A 23,202-nucleotide genomic window follows, 5' to 3' on the forward strand; every position below is an offset into this window, starting at 1 on the left:
AGAGAAAGTAAATGGAAGTAATTTGTGATTGATCCCGCCTTTAATAACAATTAATTGAATGTATTTAAAATTGTCACCAACCCTGTTGCATCTGTCGTTCTTTAATTGTAATTGCCTACATGACTATTTTGCAAATTTGTGATTCTACTATTTGTCATTTATACCTTCAAAACACTGTAACATTTCCTTGAAGGCCACAATATTTTTCAAAGTTTCGTCTAACTTTTCCAATTCCTTGTTTCTTTGATCTAAAAGAGCACTGATACGATCTTCTTCAAATTCCTTGCATTTTTCATATTTCCACATGATTGCGGTGACATCTTTGTATCGGCTTTTTGCGCTCAGCATCAGTCTTAATTTCCTTATTTGGATACTGCCACTTTTCAACTCTTGTGCTGATAATATCAAGCTTCCTTTTATACTCTTTAAAAGTATTTGACAATTTTTGGAGACTTTCACAATCTTTTCATCTACAAAATTCAATCGATAAATGTTAGATTATTTTTAGTTCATTCGATAAAAACGTCAATTTTAATACAATTTAAATCGTATGGACTAAATCCCTGTTTAGCCAAAATCGGCCTAACATCAATAGCAATTAATATTGTATTAAAAATATTCTAAAACATTTTTTCATTCGTTATGTGATTTTTTTGCGCGTTAAAGAATTCAGAAATTCTATTTCTGATGTTTATTTTAAGACACTATAGTAGCGAAAAATGAGTGGGTTTTTTTTTTAACGTCAAGCATGACGTTACGTCTTAAGAGCCATCAAGTAAATTACATATTTGTCATTAAATTGAAGATACAGATACGTTCATTTTCAGAATTTAATCGAGAGAGAACGGACTTGAATTTTTTTTAACCCACATGGCACGCCTTAGTTTCCGTAAGGTCGACCATTGAGACACGATTTCGCACGATTACAAACAGGATTGTACAGCGACGAGTGCAAAGGATTTAATCAACGCATTTGTAAAGTAAGTGCTATAAAACGTCTCGATATTCTCTCTGTAACGTAAGGAAATATAAAATAAGAAATATTTGAATTGTTTTCTATAAAAAGAGTTAGATCAAGTCAACGATCGAGTCACATGTACTGTACACCACAAGGTATGGTGTGTTGGCAGCGTTTCCATTTCATAGCGGAAAAAAGTTCACTTCACTATAGATTGGTTTATTAATGTCGAATTGCTATAAAAAGTATTATTTATTACCACATATCATGCATTTCATGGATTCATTTTTTCATCAACTGATCTGAGACACTCACACATTTACCTATTTCCACGAATGTACAAGGATATACATTAGATCCAATGCAAAAAAAACAAACAAACAAAACAAAGAAGAGCTATTAAAAACAACAACAACTATGCTCTATTTGTAACATTTTTAAGCTCTACATAGCGTATATGTAACTACCATTTTCAACCCAAACAATTTCATATTTAAGAAATATATAAAAGAATATTTACATGTAACATGTGTAACAGAGAAATGAAAATAGCAAATAATGGGTAACAAATATGATAATGATAAAGTAGAACAATTTTCGCTAAGGCACATTGTCAGTTAGTTTAAAAATGAGATGACAAAATGATTCAATATCAAACGAACATGATAACAGAACAAATCGTGCAAAATGCACTGACAATAGTTTACACAGAGGAGATCCCCTATCTAGTGCAAACAATGTTTTCAAGTTATACAGATATGTCGGAAAATATATAATCATGGTACAATTTATCTGCAGTGAAGATTTTGTAATTGACAAGAAAATTGCATGATAACAACTAGGTAGTGTGCTTCCATCATGATTTAGATAGATTGTATATACTTCTATACAACAATAAAGATCTAATTTAAATTAATACACAAAAATAAATTTTGACAGTGTATTATAATTTTCTACTAGTATATATGTAAAATAATTAGTATGATGTAATTCTCACTTAAGTCATAGTATGTTACAATTGACAAATTGTTGATTACAAAACATTTGTGTAATAATAAGCAACCAGATCTGTATGATGTTTAAATGAATCAGATTAATGAATATTTGATATCATAAATTATAAATGTTCATATTTTAAGGATACCAACAGCGTCTGATTGATCACTAGAAGAAGAAAACTCAGTTACTCCTCTACCGCACTGTCACCACTGTCCTCAGATTGGTCAATAACATCTATATCAGTGACAAACTCGGACCAGTCTTGAATAGACGAAATAGCCTCCCTATTGTGTCTCCCAACATCAAGAAACCAGATAACGGCGGCGACATGGGAACATACTCCCACAACACGGGCACCCGCTCGACATCTGCAATACCATGCAGTGATCTCAGACTCGGAAACCTGGATCCAGAGGAGCAGATACTGTATGGAAGAATCATGACGGCTCTGTAGCTTGACCCTTATAAGCCCATGGAACTCACTGTGAACCAAGATATCCACATCCCCTTCCAAATACTCCTAAATATAACTTGGACACAACTTAAGTTGATAAACTCCAAAGGTCAGATTTCGAATGTCATCTTCACTAATGTTGGGTAATTCCAAAGAATCAGTAGCCACTTCCCACTTTACATACTTCTTATTGCCTTTTGTTGACAAATACCTCATTCTGCATGCAAGGGCCATATCTTCATATTCACCTCCTGTCAACAAAGGCTTGCAATACCGGTTGGAAAGGACACATACGATGCATAGTCACCGATAAATGGCACGTTATTGGTCGGAAGAACGTGAGCAAGGTACTTCCATCGCTTTAATTTTGCATTGGCTGCCTCAACGACCTCACGAATCTGTAAAGTTAAGAACAAGCACCACTTATAAAAAAGGTAGAAGTGCCTTATATAAAATTAACAGTGGATATAATTTTTTACTAAAAAAGAATTAAAATGATGAAAATCATAAAATCAATGATTTGGAATAGTATTTGCTTGTATTTCAGATAAAGACAGATGTGGAATTATTATGAAATGTAATTGTATTGAAGTTTTTCTGACATGATGATTAATAATTGAATTTATGTTATAGGTCTGGTAATAAAAAAAGCAACTAACCTTGGTGATAAGACGAGAGGCATTGGCATCTAAGGTTGTCATCTGCTTCTGCCCTTTGCTCATCAACACGAGGCATTTCGGCCCTTATACCCAGCTCTTCTAGCATATCGACTTAATCTCGGAAGCCTCTGTCTACGACAAAAAAATCATATCCATGGAACCAGCCCTTCAGATCTTCTACGTTGGTATGAAGCATATGGTTGAGGATTATGGCATCATTCCTATGGCATCATTCCTAGCTAGGTAGGGTCCAAGAACTGTTAGAAAGTATCCGTCTGTGGATGTGACAACCATGGGTTTAACAAGGGGCCTGCCTTTCTGTAAACTATATGATTTCCGTTGAACAGGAAGTTCTTATATAAACAGCAATAGCTTTCTTATTTGTAAAATCGCCAAAAAGTTCCTGTGCCAGAGGTCTTGTATGATTTTCTATAATTTCTTCTCTTTTTGTATGTTGTAGTCCAAGATGATGCGGAACAAATGACTTTATGAGTGATGTGCGGGCTGATTTTACTGCTCACCAGAGGGAAGACTTTGTTATTCCAAAAATAGTGGCCAGAAATTAATTTGACATTCCTGATCTCAGTTTCAGAAGAAAGAGTTCAAGTGACATTCGTGTGCCTCGGTTTTGTGTGTTTCGAATATCAGTGGAAATAAAGGAATGGAGGTCTTCAAAGTTTTCTTTAGAGATACCAGTCAGTGCCATATGGTCACTGTTGCTCATGGTAGACAGTTCAAAAGAAAATCTGCATGTTGAGTTCAGGAGGGCATAGTTTCGTATTTAACTATTTTTTGGATCAATTCCAGCACTGTCGACTTGTTTACAAATGAAGACTCAAATGTCTGTATATTGGTCAAAACACCAGGTCTGAATTCCCCTTCGTCAATGTGGGATCGACAACATCTGCTTCCAAGTGGGATGACGATTTCATGGTGAAGAAAGGCTTAAAATCTTAAAATCTGAAGATACGACAACAATTTTAGGACCCGGTCGCTTGCATATAAAGCAGTAAGCATGTGAAACAGGTGTTCTCTGGAGAGGCAAATATATGGACTGCACATTCCTGGTTGTGGAGGCTGAGACAGAGGAAGGGAACTGGACTTCTGCTGGAATGTTTTCTGGTGTCTATGGTAGCGATGTCTACACTTATTGCACAAAATGTCATTTGAGGTTTTTTGAGGAAGCGACGAATTGTTGCTGACTCACATTTGTTTCTGTCATTTCGTCTTGTTCTTTTATTGCAAAGGATGCATAGGAAAATCTTTAAACTTTCTGTTTTCACTTGATCATTCATTTTTATGTTCTGAAAATACAAAACAACTAGTAGGCTAATTGTTCTCGAACAATTAGAGGTCTTTCCACCTTAATATTCTTAATGAATTGCTAGATTGCTCAAAAAGTTATACAAAACATTATTATACCTATGATACACGTTGTACTATAAAATGAGAAAACTATAAAATGATAAATGATTTTTAAAGAGATTTTTTTTAATTTTCAAGCCATTTCTTTAATAATTCCATGTTATATATATCGTAAACATTTATTAAATTACTTTTCTTAATTTTTTTCCACTTACTATGAACAACACTAGGCCAAGTGAATATTCTTTACACAATCAAATAAATAGTAAACCTTAACAATAGAAGAGAGTGTTCTAGCGGCTAGCTGTCTTTGTACAAAATGAATGGGTTGACTCTAAAAACAAGTTCCACTTGAGTAACCACAAGACTTGATGTGATACCTGGCTGACCCAAGTGAATACCTTATTGCGCAATCCAGCAAGCTATTGAAACCCTTACTATAAATCTGTATTTCAAATGATATGAACATTCATTAATTAACAGACTTCCAAATGATATTGACCTTTGACCTTTATGTCATTTTGTAGACGCTTCTATTTCTAGTGGTCCGACCTATCTATGATAGATAGTAAAAAAGTTGGAAGTGATTTTATCGAAGTTTCAATACTTTCAGGGGCAATAACTGCTATAAGGGGGTCTCAGATCCTTTCGGTATAATAGATTGAAGAACCCTCTAGGTGTACTGAATACATTTGTAAAAGTACCAAGTCTCTATCACTTGAGTTTTCAGAGAAGTAGCGATAACAAGTATTTAGTATAATAGGTGCAATAACTCTGTAATTATTCAAAAGTGTGAGCCAAGGGGCTATATTTTTAAATGACTTAAGGTGTCCTACTACGTCCATAAAAAAGTAATTTTCTAGCACCCTAAACAAAAGAGATCTGAAAAGTCATGAATTAACAGATTTCATAATGACCTCGACCTTTGACCTTAATGTCATTTTGTTTGGCAAAGGTGTACGCTCCCATTCCAAGTGGTCCGAAGTCTTTATGATAAGTAATAAAAAAAATTGGAGGTGATTTTATGGAAATTTAAATAATTTCAGGGGCATAAACTACTAGAAGGGAGCCTCAGATCCTTTCGGTATGAATAGATTGAAGAACCGTCGAAGTGTACTAAAGACATTGGGAAAAGTTCCAAGTCTCTATCTCTTATGGTTTCAGAGGAATAGTGATAACAAGCATTTCCTTCTCAAGGGGCATTAAATCTGTAATTTCAGGGACTTTTTTGACACAGGGTCAAATGGTACCGTAACTTTTAATGAGCAATTACATCAAGTTTGAATTTTTGGACAACCGTAATAACAAACTAGTAGACTAATTGTTCTCGAACAATTAGAGGTCTTTCCACCTCATTGTTTTTTTATGTTTGAAATAAGATTGCTTCAATAGAATAAAATATTTTTTTCTGCGTTACTTCATAAAAAAAGTGTCAAACGATTAACTTTGCAATTTTTCATTGCTTGACCTTGACCTTTGACCTTTATGTCATTTTCATCTGACAAGGTAGACGCTTCAATATCAACTGGTCCGCTGTATCTATGATTATTGATTCAAAAGTTATTTGTGGTTTTTTTTTAATGTTCGAAACTTTCAGGGGCAATAACTGCTAGAAAGGGACTTTGAACCCTGTCAGTATGCAAAATTTGAAAAGGCGTCTAAGTATACTGAATACATTAGTAAAAGTTTCAATTCTCTATCTCTAACGGTTAATGAGGAGTAGCAATAACAAGCATTTTGTACAATAGGGGCAATAACTCTATAATTGTTATATGGTAAGGGTCAAAGGGTTATATTTTGAAATGACTTAAGATGTCCTACTACGTCCATGAAAAAGTTTTTCTCTACCATCCTGAACAAAAGAGATCTAAAAACTCATAAATTAAGAGATTTCCAAATGACCTTGACCTTTGACCCTCATTTTGTTCGGCCAAGGTAGATGCTTCCATCCCAAGTGGTCCAAAGTCTCTATGATAAGTTATATAAATGTTGGAAGTGATTTTATAGAAATGTAAATACTTTCAGGGGCAATAACTACTAGAAGGGGGGCTCAGATCCTTTCGGTATGCATAGATTGAAGAACCCTTTAAGTGTACTGAAGACATTGATAAAAGTTCCACGCTTCTATCTCTTATGGTTTCAGAGGAGTAGCGATAAAAAGCTTTTCGTACAAAAGGGGCAATAACTCTGTAACTATTTAAAAGAAGGAGCCAAGGGGATATATTTTGAAATGTCTTGAGATGTCCTATTATATCCTTGAAAAAGTTTTTCTTTACTACACTAAACAAAAGAGATCTAAAACCTCATTAATTAAGAGATATCCAAATGACCTTGACCTTTGACCTTTATGTCATTTTGTTCGGCCAAGGTAGACGCTTCCATCCCAAGTTGTCCGAAGTCTCTATGACAAATAATAACAAGGGGCCCAGGGGCCCAGGAGCCACATCCCTCACCTGAGCAACAATTGCCTTAATTCTGATCAAATTAGCATTACAGTATCAAAATATCTTGACAACTAAGTACAGTAAATCTTGCTAAAAAACAATTGAAAATGTGCCAATTTTTATCCACCTCTTTTTTTTGGTAAAATACCAAGCCCCTTTTGTTGTTGTACCTGTAAGAAGATTTTTTTCTATTCCTATGTACCCCCCCCCCTCCCATTTCGTGGTCCCACTTTTCTCTAGCGAATCATGGTTTCATCAAACTTAAATCTGCATAACCTGTGCTTTCACACTAAGTACTGAGTTTTGGACCGAAAACTTTCCTAGAATATCTTTAAAGATTTTCTCTATAAATTCCTATGTAAAAATTCAAACCGACACCATAGCCCCACCCTACCACTAGGGACTGAGATTTTGCAAACTTTAATTTACACTACCCGAGGATGCCTCTACACAAGTTTAAGCTTTTCTAGCCAAACAGTATTTAAAAAGAAGATTTTTAAAGATTTTCTCTATATATCTATGTAAAAATGCATCCCCCATTGTGGCCTCATCCTACAACTGGACTATTATTTAAACAAACTTGAATCTATACGATCTGGGGATGCTTCCAACCATGCTTTCCTGCCCTTATGGTTTTGAGAAGAAGATTTTCAAAGATTTTCTCTCTATATAAAAATCTATTCCCCATTTTGGCCCGCCCTACCTCCGGGGACCATGATTTGAACAAACTTATATCTACATTATCTGAGGATGGTTACATACCAATTTGAGCTTTCTTGGCCTAATTGTTTTTGAGAAGAACTCTATACCGGTATATTCCTATGTAAAACTTGATCCCCCAATTGTGGCCCCACCCTACCCCCGGGGACCATGATTTCAACAAACCTGAATTTGAACTATCTGAGCATCCTCCCATTTTAATTTGAGCTTTTCTGGCCTGATAGTTTTTGAGAAGAAGATTTTTAAAGATTTTCTCTATACCGTATATTCCTATGAAAAACTTGATCCCCCTCTTGTGGCCCCTCCCTACCCCCGGGGACCATGGTTTGAACAAACTTGAATCTACATTACCTGAGGATGCCTCCACACAAGTTTTAGCTTTCCATACCGAAGAGTTTTTGAGAAGATTTTTAAAAAATACCAACAAATTTTCAATAATTCTCAATTATCTCCCCTTTAAAGAGGGCGTGGCCCTTTATTTGAACAAACATGAATCCCCTTCACCTTGTGGTGCTTTGTGTTAAATTAGGTTGAAATCTGCCCAGCGGTTCTTGAGAAGAAGATGAAAATGTGAAAAGTTTACAACAACGACGCCAACGACGACAGACAACGGACAAATTGTGATCAGAAATGCTCACTTGAGCCTTTGGCTCAGGTGAGCTAAAAAAGTTGGAAGTGATTTTATAGATATGTAAATACTTTCAGGGGCAATAACTACTAGAAGGGGGGCTCAGATCCTCTTGGTATGAATAGATTGAAGAACCCTCTAAGTGTACAGAAGACATTGGTAAAAGTTCCAAGTTTCTATCTCTTATGGTTTCAGAGGAGTAGCAATAACAAGAAGAAGAAAGAAAGCTGAAAGGTGATGACTTATGTCACGGCGAACCGGGTTCTAACTCAACTCGGCATTATTAATTTTTTTAATATTGGCTAGAGAAAAATAATGAGTGCACTTTTCTCAACTTGGTATTTCTTTTAACGATGAAAATCTTTCATCAAATTATAGCAATTATTGTTAATCTAGAACATCATTCAATATGTGTAAATGATTATATTGATCGCATGTCTACAACAACCCTTGTAACACATGGAGGGGGGGAACTGTAATTCTACAGTCTGTCAATCTGAATCTTTCTGTAAAGTACTAAATTACTTGATATGTGCAAGTATTTGCTAACATAAATATTCACAATACACTTAAATTGATATTTTAATTTTTAACTGAACATTAATGTTCTGTGTATCTTCATTATTCAATCGGGAACGCTGCCGTTACGCTACTCAGACTTGATTTAGAGAAGAGTTATATGTTGTACAGTACACTTAAAAAGCTTTAAAAAACAAGATTTGCCGTTTTTCCTTCTATAGAAATAATTTTATTACGTCACAACACTTCCGGAATCATATGAGATGCGTACTTCGAGCCCGATTCGTCAGTGTACTTTCATTTGTCTTCCAGAGTGGATGTGGTCCACTCTCGCTCGTCAGACATAACACGTTTTAATAGATAACTACGTGGTGGTTATCATTTAAGTGTTTATAATCACGTGGTGGTTATTATTTCTTTTTCAATATTTAATACGTTACGAGGTAGCGTAGTATTTTATAGTTTTGGTTTGAGGCTAACGTGAGTTAGAAAATGGCGGGTGTTGAACACCGTTCGGCCAGTTCGGAGAAGGAAAAAACGAAGGGTGAACCTTCCAAACGTGCCTCAAGAAAAACAGAAAAGAAAACTACTACCGTGGGTAGTGAAGAAGGCGGTATAGCTAATGCTGCCGTAAATAATGTTCATAATAGCGAGGACCGAGCAGTTACTGGTGAAAGTAACGTGGCAAGCACGAGTTCCTCGACTCCTGGAATTGTGGAGGTAATGACATTATTAAAGTCAATAAAAGAAAACCAAGATAGTCAAGACAGACAAATTGAAAAGATGAACAGTCGTGTGAATGAACTGTATTATGGTGACATGACTGAGTTAGAAGAAGAGGAGTTGTTACTGCCTCCTATATTAAACCAGTCTTCTGATGTTGAAGTTGAGAGGGATTCGTGTCAACCCCCGAGTAAAAAACGTAGAGAGGATGGTGAAACCTCTAGATTTAGACAACTCGGGGTTAAATACAAAGTCACAGAAGATTGTGATGAAAATGTTGATGAGGAATTGGCAGCTATGATAAATGAACTCTTCAGGGAAGGATTGAACGATGATTATTTTAATGAACTTTTGAAGAGTATAAAAAGGCCTGAAAATTGCAAATCGTTGATAAAAACTAGAGTTAACCAGGCTTTGTGGAGTATTCTAAATCCAGATACACGTAATTGTGATGCAAAATTTCAGGTTATTCAATCAGCTGTAATTAAAGCATCAGTGAACTTGACAAAGTTAGCAAGTAAACTCAATGAAATGGATACTGACATTGTTGAAGGTTTGCAAAGCCTGATAACTTTAGCTACAGATAGTTTAGCCTTATTGGGGCATACAAACAAATTGATAAATGTTAAAAGAAAAGAACTTCGTAGACCAGATTTAGGTAGAGAGTATTACCATTTAAGTTCACCTTCTTTGCCTTTCTCAGAATTTTTACACGGTGATGATGTGGCAAAATCAGTAAAAGAGATTCAAGATGTGAACAGAATAAGTAATAAAGTACATGGAAAGTTTCACAGAGGAAATTTCCGAGGGGCATCATCTTTCAGAGCTCGAGGACGTCCCTATGGTAGAGGGGCAATGAGAACAAGAACCCAAAGAACTAACAGCAGTTGGGGTCGTTGGTCAAACAACTCGAATGCCAGAGACAGTACAAAAAACTCAAAGGGGGAGCGCGGCTCCAACAAATAGAGGCTGAGGTAAGTACAAAATTAAACAGTGATGTTTTTTGTGCAGGAAGATTAAAAAAAAATTTCCTTTGAATGGCAAAAAATTACAGAGGATAAGATCATTTTAGATATTGTTAATAATTGCCATATTGAATTTGATGAAGACTTAGGTTTACCATCTCAGAGCGTGGTGCCTTATTCTGTGTTTGCAAAGTCTGAAATAGAAAAAATTAACCAGCAAATCAATGAATTTTGTGAACTTGGCATCATTAAGGAATGTGCATTTGTAAAAGATCAATTTTTATCTCCAATTTTTACTATACCTAAAAAGAATGGAGAGTTGAGAGTAATTCTAAATTTAAAAGAATTAAATAAATACATTCCTTACCATCATTTTAAGATGGATTCTTTTGAAAGTGCTATAAAATTAGTAACAAAAGATTGCTTTATGGCATCATTAGATCTTAAGCATGCATATTATTCTGTACCAATTGCAGAAAGCCAAAGAAAATATCTAAGATTTATTTGGCTAGGAATTTTTTTTGAATTTTCCTGCTTGCCAATGGGTATTGCCTGTGCTCCCCGACTGTTTACAAAATTAATGAAAGCAGTATATTCTACCCTAAGGGTTATGGGTCATTTAAGTGTTGGTTACATTGATGATTCTCTGCTGATAAGTGACACATTTGAAGAATGTGTAAAAAATATATCAGATTCAAGATGTTTGATAGAAAGATTAGGATTGGTGATAAATGAAGAGAAATCTGTATGTACGCCATCTAATTGTATTACATTCCTGGGGAATGTTATTGATTCTGGAAAAATGATTGTAACCTTAACTCAAAGTAGGGCAGACACAATTTTGGAAGAAAGTTCAAAAGTATGGAAAAAAGGAAAATGTACAATTAGAATGTTGGCTAGAGTAATTGGCTTAATTGTGGCAAGTTTTTCTGCTGTGGAATATGGTCCATTATTTTATAGAAGTTTAGAAATGGACAAGATTAAGGCATTAAAAGAAAATAATGGAAATTTTGATGCTATGTTAAGTAAAATCTAAAAGTGAATTGTTTTGGTGGACAGAAAATGTTCACTCTCAGAAGAGAATCATAGATCATGGAAATTCAGATATAGTGATAACAACAGATGCTTCCACCGAAGGGTGGGGAGCTGTTTGTGATCAATGTAGTGCAGGAGGAAGATGGAGTCTTGATGAAATAGAGAATCATATCAATTATTTAGAACTTCATGCAATATTTTTAGCATTAAAATCATTTTGTATGGAATGTTCTGATATACACGTGAAGATAATGACAGACAATACATGTGCTAAAGCATATATAAATAACATGGGTGGTATAAAGTAAGAAAAAATGAATATTTTGTCAAGAAAGATTTGGTTTTGGTGTATGAATAGAAATATTTGGATTTCTGCTGATCATGTTCCTGGTAAGAACAATGTAGCAGATAAATTTTCTAGAGAATTTAATGATTCAGTCGAATGGAAAATTGAAGTTGGAATTTTTGAGAGATTTTCTAATGTATTTGGAATCCCAGAAGTGGATTTATTTGCATCTAGACTGAATAAACAGATAGATCTATATTGCTCATGGAAACCTGATCCAGATGCAAAATTTATAAATGCTTTTTCTTTCAAATGTACAGGTTATTATTATGCTTTTCCTCCTTTCAGTCTAATAAGCAGAACATTACAAAAGTTGAGGACGGACCAGGCAGAGTGTTTGATGGTGGTTCCTCTGTGGCCAACTCAGTGCTGGTATCCGGTGCTAATGGACTTGTTGATAAGGATTCCGTTGATTCTTCTGCGGGGAATTCTATCCCTACCGCATTCGAGGGAGAAACATCCACTACACAAGAAACTAACTCTAATAGCGTGTCGCTTATCAGGGAAAATCTGGAAATGCGAAAGATTTCGCGAAAAGCTTCAGACATCATCATGGCTTCCTGGAGACCAGGTACAAAACAACAATACTCAAGCTATATTCGAAAATGGATTTCGTTCACAAATAAAAGGAAAATTAGTGCAATTCAAGTTCCTGTAGACCAAGTCCTTGAGTTTATGACTGAACTGTATGACTTGGGGTTAGGATACAGTGCACCTAACACTGCAAGATCTTCTTTGAGTGCGCTAGGAATTTCTTGTGATGGTTTTGTAATAGGAAAGCATCCATTGGTGATAAGATTTTTAAAGGGCGTGTTTAATTTAAGGCCCAGTAAACCACGTTATTCTAAGATATGGGATGTTTCTTGTGTATTGAATGTATTGAGAAAATTATCACCTTGTAAATATTTGTCGTTAAAAGATTTGTCTTTAAAATTATGTATGTTGATTGCATTAACTACTGCTGCTAGGTGTCAATCCTTACATTTATTGAGTATAAATGGAATTGAGAAAAGTAGCAATGTATATAAGTTACAGTATGAAGGTCTTTTGAAGCAGGATAGACCTGGGTGTCATACAAAGTATTTAGAATTGAAAGCTTATCCACCAGATAGAAGATTATGTGTGATTACTGTATTAAAAGAATATCTGAAGAGGACAGCTATTATTAGAAAAGATTGTAAATATCTTTTTGTTAGTTATGTGAAACCTCATAACAGAGTTTGCAGGGACACTCTTTCAAGATGGCTTAAAACTTTAATGAGTAAAGCAGGTGTAGATATAAATAAGTTTTCAAGTCATAGTATTAGAAGTGCTGCTGTGTCAAAAGCAAAATATGCTTCTGTACCTATTGATGATATTTTGAAGGTTGCAGGGTGGAGTAATGTTGGAACATTTGGAAAGTTTTACGATAAGAAAATTGTAGAATCGCAGTTTCATTCTGCAGTATTGACTTGATATGTATTGTGCTGATTATTTTTGTGAAAAATAATAAAATTTTGTTTGTTCATAAGCGGGCTTGTGCATTTTTTTGCTTTAAAGTCTCATATGATTCCGGAAGTGTTGTGACGTAATAAAATTCCCCAATTAAACGAGACTTACCTTGGTTAAGGTGAAGTTTGATTGTAATTTTATTAGTCACATTAACACTGGAGGGATCAGATGCCCGCCACATAGACTATATTACAATAGTACCCACCCTTGAGGAAGGATTGTTTTAAAATAAGAAAAATGGAATTCAATAAGTATAGATTTGTGCAGAATTGAATATATTAGAAAATGCACAATCCCTTCCTTTCGGGCTCGAAGTACGCATCTCATCTGATCCCTCCAGTGTTAATGTGACTAATAAAATTCCAATCAAACTTCACCTTAACCAAGGTAAGTCTCGTTTAATTGGGGAATTATGATTTATACAGGTTAATTTATTTACTACATATATAGAAATATAATATGTATATTGCGTTCTACATTTTTATTTCTAGACGACTAACGTTAGAGTGACAGTGTTTGACTACATGACATCTGCTATACACGTATGCATCGTATAGTATCGGCAATCTAATATTTAAGGTTTTAGACCAAATATTTAGATTAATAACCAATATTGTATGTTTTAAATTACATGCCTGTATAAAAAACAGTTTTTAGGCTGAATATCATTCACATGGATTGAACAATTCATAGGCCAATATGCTCATCTGTCAAATAGTACCATGCAGACGAACGTCACGAACAATAATATTGATTCAAGAAAAATATCAACAGTCTGAAATATACGTATTCAATCAAATTCATATACATACCTTCAGATATGTTCTTTCTTCATTTTCTGTAGGTTTTGTTGAGCAAAGATTAATCACGCAAAGTAAAAGCCTCTGTTAACTTATGCAAATAAGCATGTATGGAATGTCGTGCATGCGCAAAATTTAGTGTTAAAATTGAACACGTATACGTTTCATTTACAACACACTGTACCTTTTTATTTGTCAGAATTAAATGACAATGACCTAATGTGTTTGATTCTCGTGTTTTTATATTTTAAAAACAAAATGGTGTTTAAAAAAGGGGAATACTGTCATAAAAAAAGGAAATCCGGATTGCTCTTCATCTTGTTTACATTTAAATTTTCATCAACAGCACACCCTCTGATCTTAAAACTTTCACTATTAATATTAACATCTTTTTTAATTGATACAATTTCATAATTGAAAACATTTTTTTAGATCAGAGGGTGTGCTGTTGTTTTAAAACGACAACAAAAGAACGAAAATGCTGTGATTTACCCCAAAACCGGCCCGATACCGGTTTTGTAATTTACATATTTTTGCAAGCAGACATTTTGGCGGGGAAATTCTGGCATGTCAAAATAGTATCAGTTCTAGACTAACACATAACACCAACTTTATTTCATTTTGATCTAGTTTAATTTTTGACAATTCACAAGGCCATATATTGCTAAACATGGATTTAGACCTTTCAAATAAAATATTTGATCTTAGATAGTAATAGATGATGTTTTAGCATCGTTATATGCAAAAGGTTTTGAAGACTTTTAATTATTTTCATCGTGCAAAAAAGATTTTTTTTAAAGAGAAACATACCCAAAATATCTCAATTGTGACAAACAGAGTAATATAAAAAGTAGAGAATGAAATAATATCGAAAAAATGGCTACTATGAGAGGATGTGAACATCTTTTGTTACAAGGAAGACTGCAGATGTATAAAAAGATTTTTCATAACTATATGCAATTTATTCTTATCATTTATGTATTCAACATTATAGTTATAATAGTACTTAAAATTTCGCCGCTTCTTTTATTTTTATGATCGAATTGCTTTAAAAGAGTTCTAATAATAAAATTCAATACATTAATGCCAGAAGAAATGGAGAAATAAAAGAAACTCTGCAGGTAATATCCAGTAAATACTAATATATCATATGATTAAGTATATTTTATTCTTGTGTTTTTATGCTTACAGGAAAATAATTGTTTCCTCCGATGATTAGGTTTGATTTTTACCTCTGATTAATACGATTTTGCTAATTACTATTTCACTGAATTGAAGCTACTTTGCTTGATTAGAGCTACAATATTTGTGTAATTGTAGACATAGTTTGTGCGTGAGAATCTGCACTATCATAATGATGGTTAAACATTTAGTAGTTAAAACATTTAAAATAACTAATATTTGTGCATTCATAATTGAAAATCGACCACTGTATACTTTTGTGTTAAATTTTAACAAGAAAAAAAGTACATATTAGGATATTGTATAGAAAAATTATAACATACGGTGCACCGTCAAGACATAAGTCATTGAAGGCCAAGTAAGAGCAAACTGCAAATGTTGCAAGGTATTTTCCTTTATTTCAATTGCTGTAAATTTCTTCTCAAAAAGCTTGCACATCATCTCTGCATATTTTTTGGTTTTCGAAAATATACTGTAATCGTGGTCATCCCCTTCTTTTTCAAGAGCCTTAATAAAAGAGAAAATCATTTGGATACATCAAAATCATTTTGGCATTTTATATAAAATCCTGACAAACTTAATTTGAAAAAAAATTGTCATGCTGGAGACATGAAATAACTTTTTATTTCAAAATACAAAGCCCTCATGATTTTGTTTTAACAAAGAATTCAAGGTATATCCGCAATTAACATATCCTTCAGAGTTGTAAACTTTATTAGTTTTATTTATTATACTTTCATGTTTAACACTGAAATCTGATTGGTTTAGACGCAATTAATCCGTTCTATCACCCTCAGCGTTTAGCAACACACTTGGCAACGTGTAACACAACAAATTGTTACATGCGCGTAAATTATGCGCGTACGGTTCGTCGTTGAATTTACGTTATTTCTGTATAACTGCAATAAATTTTCTCTAAAATTGAGACATTCAGTATAATAAAATAGATAGTTCCTGTTTGGAAGAGTGACAGTTGAATTTGACACCCATCAAAAACCATTTCAACTTCCGCTTCGCATCGGTTGACAATGCATATGGTTTACTCGGGGTGTCAATTTAAACTGTTACCCTCTCAAACAGGCACTATTGTCTAAGCATCAATAGAACATAATAAAGTATATTTGACAATGTTTAAAAAAGTGATTGCAGATTGATTACCTTAAATTTTAAATATTGTATACTTAATTAACTTTAACAAATTTTTAATTTTATATTCTAAAAACTCTGAAAAACCTCGGTTTTTTTACTTCATTATATCTAAAGTGTGTTAATACCACAAGTAATAAAGTAGAAATGTATCTAACTGACCAATCTTTGACTAAATATAGTTCAACAGATATGAATATCACGACAATAAATCAATTGATTTGGTATTTTAAAGTGTTTTAATAATTTTTCATTTTTTTTTAAAGTATAGAAAAAGAAGATAAAGAATTAAAGACTTAATTGTCAACTTTATAGTTATGCAAGAATCCAAATGTTACCAATTCTAAGGAACTGTCATGTTAAATTGTACCATCGCTCAAATATTACATAATTATATGTGATTTGTTATAACGCATGGCACTATTATAAATTGTTTACTTACTTACTTGCTTAAATTTATCAAAAAACGCGTTCTCACCACAAGTATCTATCTACTTCAAGATTCTAAAGTTATGTCTTTACTACCAACTTTTTGTAAAAGAAATTTCAACATTATGACTGCCCCCTTTTTCAAAATACGTTCGAGCCGTTTTCTATTTTTTCATTGTTAAATACATGTACATATTTCAAGCAAAAAAAGTTTTCAGTATAGATATTTTTTGTTAAGAATAATTACCTTATAAACATGCAGAATATTACATAGTGGACTGCTACTGATGTAAAAATATTAATTCAAGGTTTCTACTATGATTTTGTTCTTAAACAGTCATGATAATTACATATTTTCGACAAAGTGTATACAAAACATCAGTAATGACGTTACTCGAAGAAGAACCAACCTTAATAGACTAGTGTTTTACACATCAAATGAATATTAATCATAAATATGCAATACTTATATCTGATGAGTATTTTATTGTCTACCTTTAATGCAACCGCTTCAATAACTTCAATGCAATCATTATGGTATTCGGAATAGTCTTTGCAGTATATTTTCATCAGTGTGTCCACAAAGGTTGATGCTGATATCTGTTGAAAATACGTCACAAATATGTAAATGAATTACCTCGAAACTGCAATTTGCAAGAAATTACTAATAATTCAGAATGGCATTCAAGCTAATTGAAGCAATCTAAATTATATGAATTTCATTTCTGTTTTACCATTTGATACCCGTTTGATCAGTTGGATTAGTTTCTAATTATACTAGACTTTGACCCGTGCGTGCACGGGTTGACATAGCATATGATATCGGACATTAACGAAATAGATACATCGACACACCGTATATATTGTTGACATTTGCCTAACCAAGATTTTAGCCTACAATAATGCTGTTAATTTCACTACACTCTGCTGAGTTAGAATAATGTAGTTGTGTCTGGGAAAAGGCCTTTACCACAGTTAAAATGCCTCCTATTTACCCGTAATGTAGCAGAAAATTGCAGAATCGCTCCAAAACGATTTTGGAGAAAATTAATATAGTTGCATTGAAAATAACAGACAAATTATTCACAACAAACCAGTTTGACGCTGTAAATACCTTTCTTCAAAAAGCTTAATTCTATAATTGCAGAATTCAACATTTCTTCAACAACGTTTTTTACACACCATGTTGACATTCGAAACTCTTGGGATTTTTTTTATAGTAAATGCACTGTGTTAGAGTTATCTCCTGTATTTTCTTTGATGAACAGGAAAAAAATTCCAATGAAAATTTACACGCATTTGTTTTATCGTGTCTGAGTTATCCATGCAAATGTGATATTGTGGAAACATAAAATAAAGAGCCTCCCGTGATTTAGCGTGAATGTAATGTGCATGCGCAATATTATCAAATCCGAAAAATTCAGATGATTTCTGGAATATTTTGATGAATTTTCATTGATTATTAATTAGCGAAGCTTGATTGAGAACAAATAAAAACAAATTGGTAATCTTCAAGTGTCAATGATATTTAGAACATATGAAACAAAAGACAGTGCTCTTCCGATTAATCGGTATTAAAGCCCAAAAATTTGAGTCTATTATTTCAATATAGTAGTATAGATTTCAAGCCTAACTAACAAGTTCCAAGCACAATGTGCTCTACCTTTGAAAATGCTGAAGTGGAAAATATTATATATTCAATTTACTCAATTAATCAATCATGTATTAAATTATCCTCTTGTTCATTATTCAAATATTTCATTTTAAAAATCATTTATTTCTAAGTTATCAGTATTATGAGATAAATAATGTATGTTTTATTTTCACTGTAATTTTAAATGTGTACGTATATTGTGGTTATCAAACCCTATATGAATAAACAAATAATAATAGACAAAGTTATAGTTGGTTTGCATCCAGGAATTACTTCTACCGGGTATAAATAATTGATAGTAAATGTTCATATGATACGCTGGTTCGAGAATCCGTTTCCCATAAGATTCAACTTAGTGCGCACCACTTGTCGTCATAATGGTAGTTTACCTTACAAATATTGAATTACAATTCATGAATGACAGAAGCACAAATTTCAAACGGATTACGCGTACATGTATCAACAATATACCGAAATCCGATAAGTCTTACAAAGAAAATTTACAGACCGTTAAATATACATTTATTGAAGACTTCATAACAAAGTTAACATTAAGCATTCGTTCTTTTACATTTAGCAAATAATGCATTCAGAAAAAAATAAATACATAATTATCTTGATAGAATATTGCACAATTTGGTTTTTATTAATGGCAATACATAATGTGTGTTGATAACAAATGACTGAATTTGAAAATTGACTTAAACCCAAAATCCTAAAGATTATTAATTTTCATAAGAAAGATAATTATAAGGTTATAATAAACAAGTGTCACTCTGAAATTTATATTATGAAAAAGATCGACAGTGCTTGTGAATCGGAAGAAAAAGCTTTATGTATTAACTAAAGTGAATTATTTTTTTTCAATTTATAATCATAAAATAAATGTTTATGCTACACTTAAAAAAACATTTAGTTGTTGTATGAATAAACCTACACATAAAATTTATATATAACAACAGTGCTATTTGAACTTGAAAGCTGAAATGGCATTATTGTAGTGGTTTTGGGAAAAAATGACTTAATTTGTACAAATAGACATTTACAGTCTATTTTCAAAAAATTCATGCCAATTTCAGTGTTGAGGAAATCAAAGTATTAAAACACACTTTGACTCATGAAAATTCTACCTGTGCCCCTTTCGCAGTTCTAAAAATTAATGTCTGTTTGTTAAGAATAAACAAATAGCTGTTCGGCGTTTAAACCTTGTAAAGTGCAAGCTACAAGATACAATGTGAACTTTGCTTAAAAGGGTACCTGCAGTCCAACCGATATTAAATTTATGTCATAGAAATTATTTACCAGAATTTGATGCTAAAAACTGCATCGAAACCAATGCAAATATAACAGAGTTACGCCGCTTCAAAATGACTATTTTTACCTGCTTTGAAAAATCAAATCAAGAGAAAATAGAATTACACGATAACGAGGGTTCAGCAGAAGTGCCGTCACGAGGTCAACAGGAAGAAAAAAATCTATACAAATAAGCTCGATTTTACAGCCAAATTGGGTGATATGGGTCTTATTTTGACGTACATTGTAATAGTTATTTTAAGTATTGTAGATTTGGAAATTTGTATACGTTTATATTTTGTCTCAGTCATTAAAGGATTTTGAAATTTGCTATTCTCGTCGCCTTTTTACCGCTGATTACGATATCTTAAAACACTTGCATTTCCAGATTCTCAGTTTATGTTCAGCATTCATTATTTCATAGTATTATTTCACACTTCAATGATCCGAGGTAAACAGGTAAACTAACAAAGCAACTGTTCCAGAAACGTTTATGCTCCTCCTGTGTTTGTTTTAAAATGCATGCAATTTTGATTGTTATTGATCCGAATCAAGGCTAATGAATAATCGGGAGACATAGTTGTTATCTTCTGTCTCATACTAGGAACAGAGCTTTTGTAACCTTTACAATAATGTAAGTTATAATTATTATTGATAATGTCATGGAAAAAAATATTTACAAAGATTACGAAAATATGTTTCCTATAACAATAGTGCTTTGATTGATTGTTAGTTTGCATTGCTACACGGAAATGTGAATTTATATGCAAATTGTGTTACATATTTGACTAAATTCATGAAGCAATCAATTTTCCGAACTCGGCTTTTTTGTTCGATAAAATACGGATTTTTTAACACAAACAACCGTATATTTAGTCACCCAGGATTTATAAGGATATAAACCAAGCGGCCCATTGGGCCACATCGCTCACCTGAGCAACAATGGCTTTATATTGGTGTTCAAAGGATATTGTTCCATATGGTCCCTCGGTAGAAAAACAAAAAACGAATACCATAAAATAAAATGTATCCAAATTTTACACTTATTTTCCTACACTTAATCTATGACATTATACCCTTATGAAATACCATTTTTACTAAAAATAAGATCCTATGCAAGATAGAAAACAAAATTTTGGTAGGGTGTACCCTTTTAACTTCCAATTCTCTTTATTTTAGTTCTGCCCCCTCACTTTATAAAACGATCAAATTATATATGAGAATATGCATATAGGTACATAATCATCTTCAACTACATTGTACTAGCTAGTTATTGTATTTTATTAAAAAAGATTCCTATATGTGAAAGAGGAATATTATACCTCAAGGTGCTCAAATTAAAAACATTCAAATATTTCATTGGTCTTCCATATTATAGACGATTGTTGTTTACCATGCGTGAACTCGTGCTACGTTTTATAACTTGATAGATGAATACACTCGAATGAAAAAAATGTTGTCATGTAATATGTTAAAGAGCTATTACATGTATAATCAATGCATAGGCGTCGGAAGTGTGTGGAGGGGTAGGGTCCCCCCCCCCCCGCTTCTTTTTTTTGTTGCAAAGTTAGACATAGCCATACTCAAAATCCTTTTTTTTTTGCTTGTCAAGATTTCTGATAAGGTCTAACCCCCCCCCCCTCAATAAGCCTCAGACTGCAATGTATTGACAGGCATATCGCTCTACTTTGCTCAGGCCCACACTTTATTTTCATCTTTATTCAAGATCAACGTTAAAAATGGCTACAAATCAAGATGATTTTCCGCTGTAATTTTTTCTAAAGAATAGCGTTAATAGATTTATCCCCGTAACAGTAATGTTTTAAACTGTTTTAAAGAGGTCGTTTTAATTTAATTGTGTCTGAAAAACCATCAAAGTTGGTGTAGATTCATCGTATAAGAAGGGGGCCCCAAAAAGGTGTTATAGCATATTATCCTTTTAAATTTTCTGTACAAGTATTTAACGTTTAGTGAGACATTTCTTGGTTTGAGTCAATTTTTTGTTCACAAGATTTAATTACTTTCAACTTAAGATTTTTAAACTTGGTATTTCCTATTCAGAATGAACAAAAGCATGGCCTCAGTTCTTGGAGCAAAGCTCTGTATCTTGCTTAGAATTCGAAACTTAACTCAGCTAAAAATGATTAGTAAAGAGAAAATTGTAAATAAACAATTAAAACAGAAGAAACATGCACTAAAACAAAGAAAGAGCACAATTTATTTTTCATAATATTCATATACCTATATATTTCTAGCAGCAACAACAATCTCCGTTTAGACTGAAAATGCAGAGCATCTTAACAAAACACGTTGCATTATGATCAACCAAAACGTAGAGATCGTACCGAATTACCAAAAAAATGTATAGCATTTATAATATGATATGCTGTTAGTGCATCAGTTTATGCTAATTTTGCGCAGGTAAACTATAAACTGTCTGATTTACCGAAGTCTATATTTGATTTGATACATAAAAACCCAAAATACAGGCAGTATTTCCTCTCAAGTTAAAAAGCATATAATACGAAATTCAAAACAACGTAAAACCACCGTCATGAGTGAAAAGGTCAACGCATCGAAAGATTGAATCTCAATTGACTTCACGAAATCAGCACAAATATATTTAGCACGTTTCAAGTATCCCTTCGAATGTAAACTGATGCACATCAAGCAAATACATCTTTGTCAGTTTAACACGTTTGCCATACGTCAACATTCAAACTTGGCTGCCTTACACAATGAACTTTCGTTTTCGATATGGAATACCGAACCCGAAGTTATAAACTGATTGACAGCGATAATCTCTTTATTTTTATTTTCGTTAATTACTCAAAATTGAAACAGAGTTCGCCAATAATATTTGCAATTTATGTTTTCCTTTCCATAAGGATTATTTTTGCAAAATTACGTTGCATTTGACTCAAACGTTCTTGAGAAAAAGATGTTTTAAAATGCACCCCCTTTTTCTACAGTTTCGAGGTTTTCTGCGTTTTAAATAAAGATCAGTCTTTCATTTCTGCAATTTATAATCACCTTTCTATAGGGATGCCTTGTGCCAAACTTGGTTGAAATTGGTGAAGGGGTTTTAAAGAAGAAGTTTAAAATGTGAAAAGTTTACAGACGGACGGACGGATAGACGGACAGACGGACGACGGACAAAAGGTGATTAGAAAAGCTCATTGAGTTTTCAGTTCAGGTGAGCTAAAAAACTGTTTATATATCGATAGAGCAATGTAAGAAAACAAACTGTTTCATACGATTTTCCTGTTTCTTATGTACAAATCGGCTTGATTCACAAATTGTTCAGGTGTTAAATGGGGGTTTCCCCCAAATATCTCGAAAAGTGCATATAAAATCGCAGTAAAACTTTCAGGATTGTGCTTTTTCACATA

The 23,202-nt window shown here is 33.1% G+C and overlaps 1 protein-coding gene and 1 pseudogene across 1 annotated transcript; one reads left to right on the plus strand and one right to left on the minus strand.

Annotated features, from left to right (window-relative positions):
- Nucleotides 1-23,202, minus strand: part of LOC128185245 (E3 ubiquitin-protein ligase RNF213-like) — a 209,364-nt pseudogene that overhangs the window by 157,989 nt on the left and 28,173 nt on the right.
- On the plus strand, nt 9,002-12,212 carry LOC128183890 (uncharacterized). Its single transcript, XM_052853109.1, has 2 exons — nt 9,002-10,443; nt 12,104-12,212. Exon 1 carries the CDS (start codon nt 9,239-9,241, stop codon nt 10,433-10,435), a length of 1,197 nt encoding a protein of 398 aa, XP_052709069.1. The 5' UTR covers nt 9,002-9,238; the 3' UTR covers nt 10,436-10,443; nt 12,104-12,212.

Source organism: Crassostrea angulata, chromosome 5 (assembly GCF_025612915.1).
Source record: "Crassostrea angulata isolate pt1a10 chromosome 5, ASM2561291v2, whole genome shotgun sequence".
Classification (NCBI taxonomy): domain Eukaryota; kingdom Metazoa; phylum Mollusca; class Bivalvia; order Ostreida; family Ostreidae; genus Magallana; species Magallana angulata.

Excerpts from the sequence above, each read along its gene's own strand:
- LOC128183890 (XM_052853109.1), top strand. The coding sequence starts at position 9,239 with ATGGCGGGTGTTGAACACCGTTCGGCCAGTTCGGAGAAGGAAAAAACG.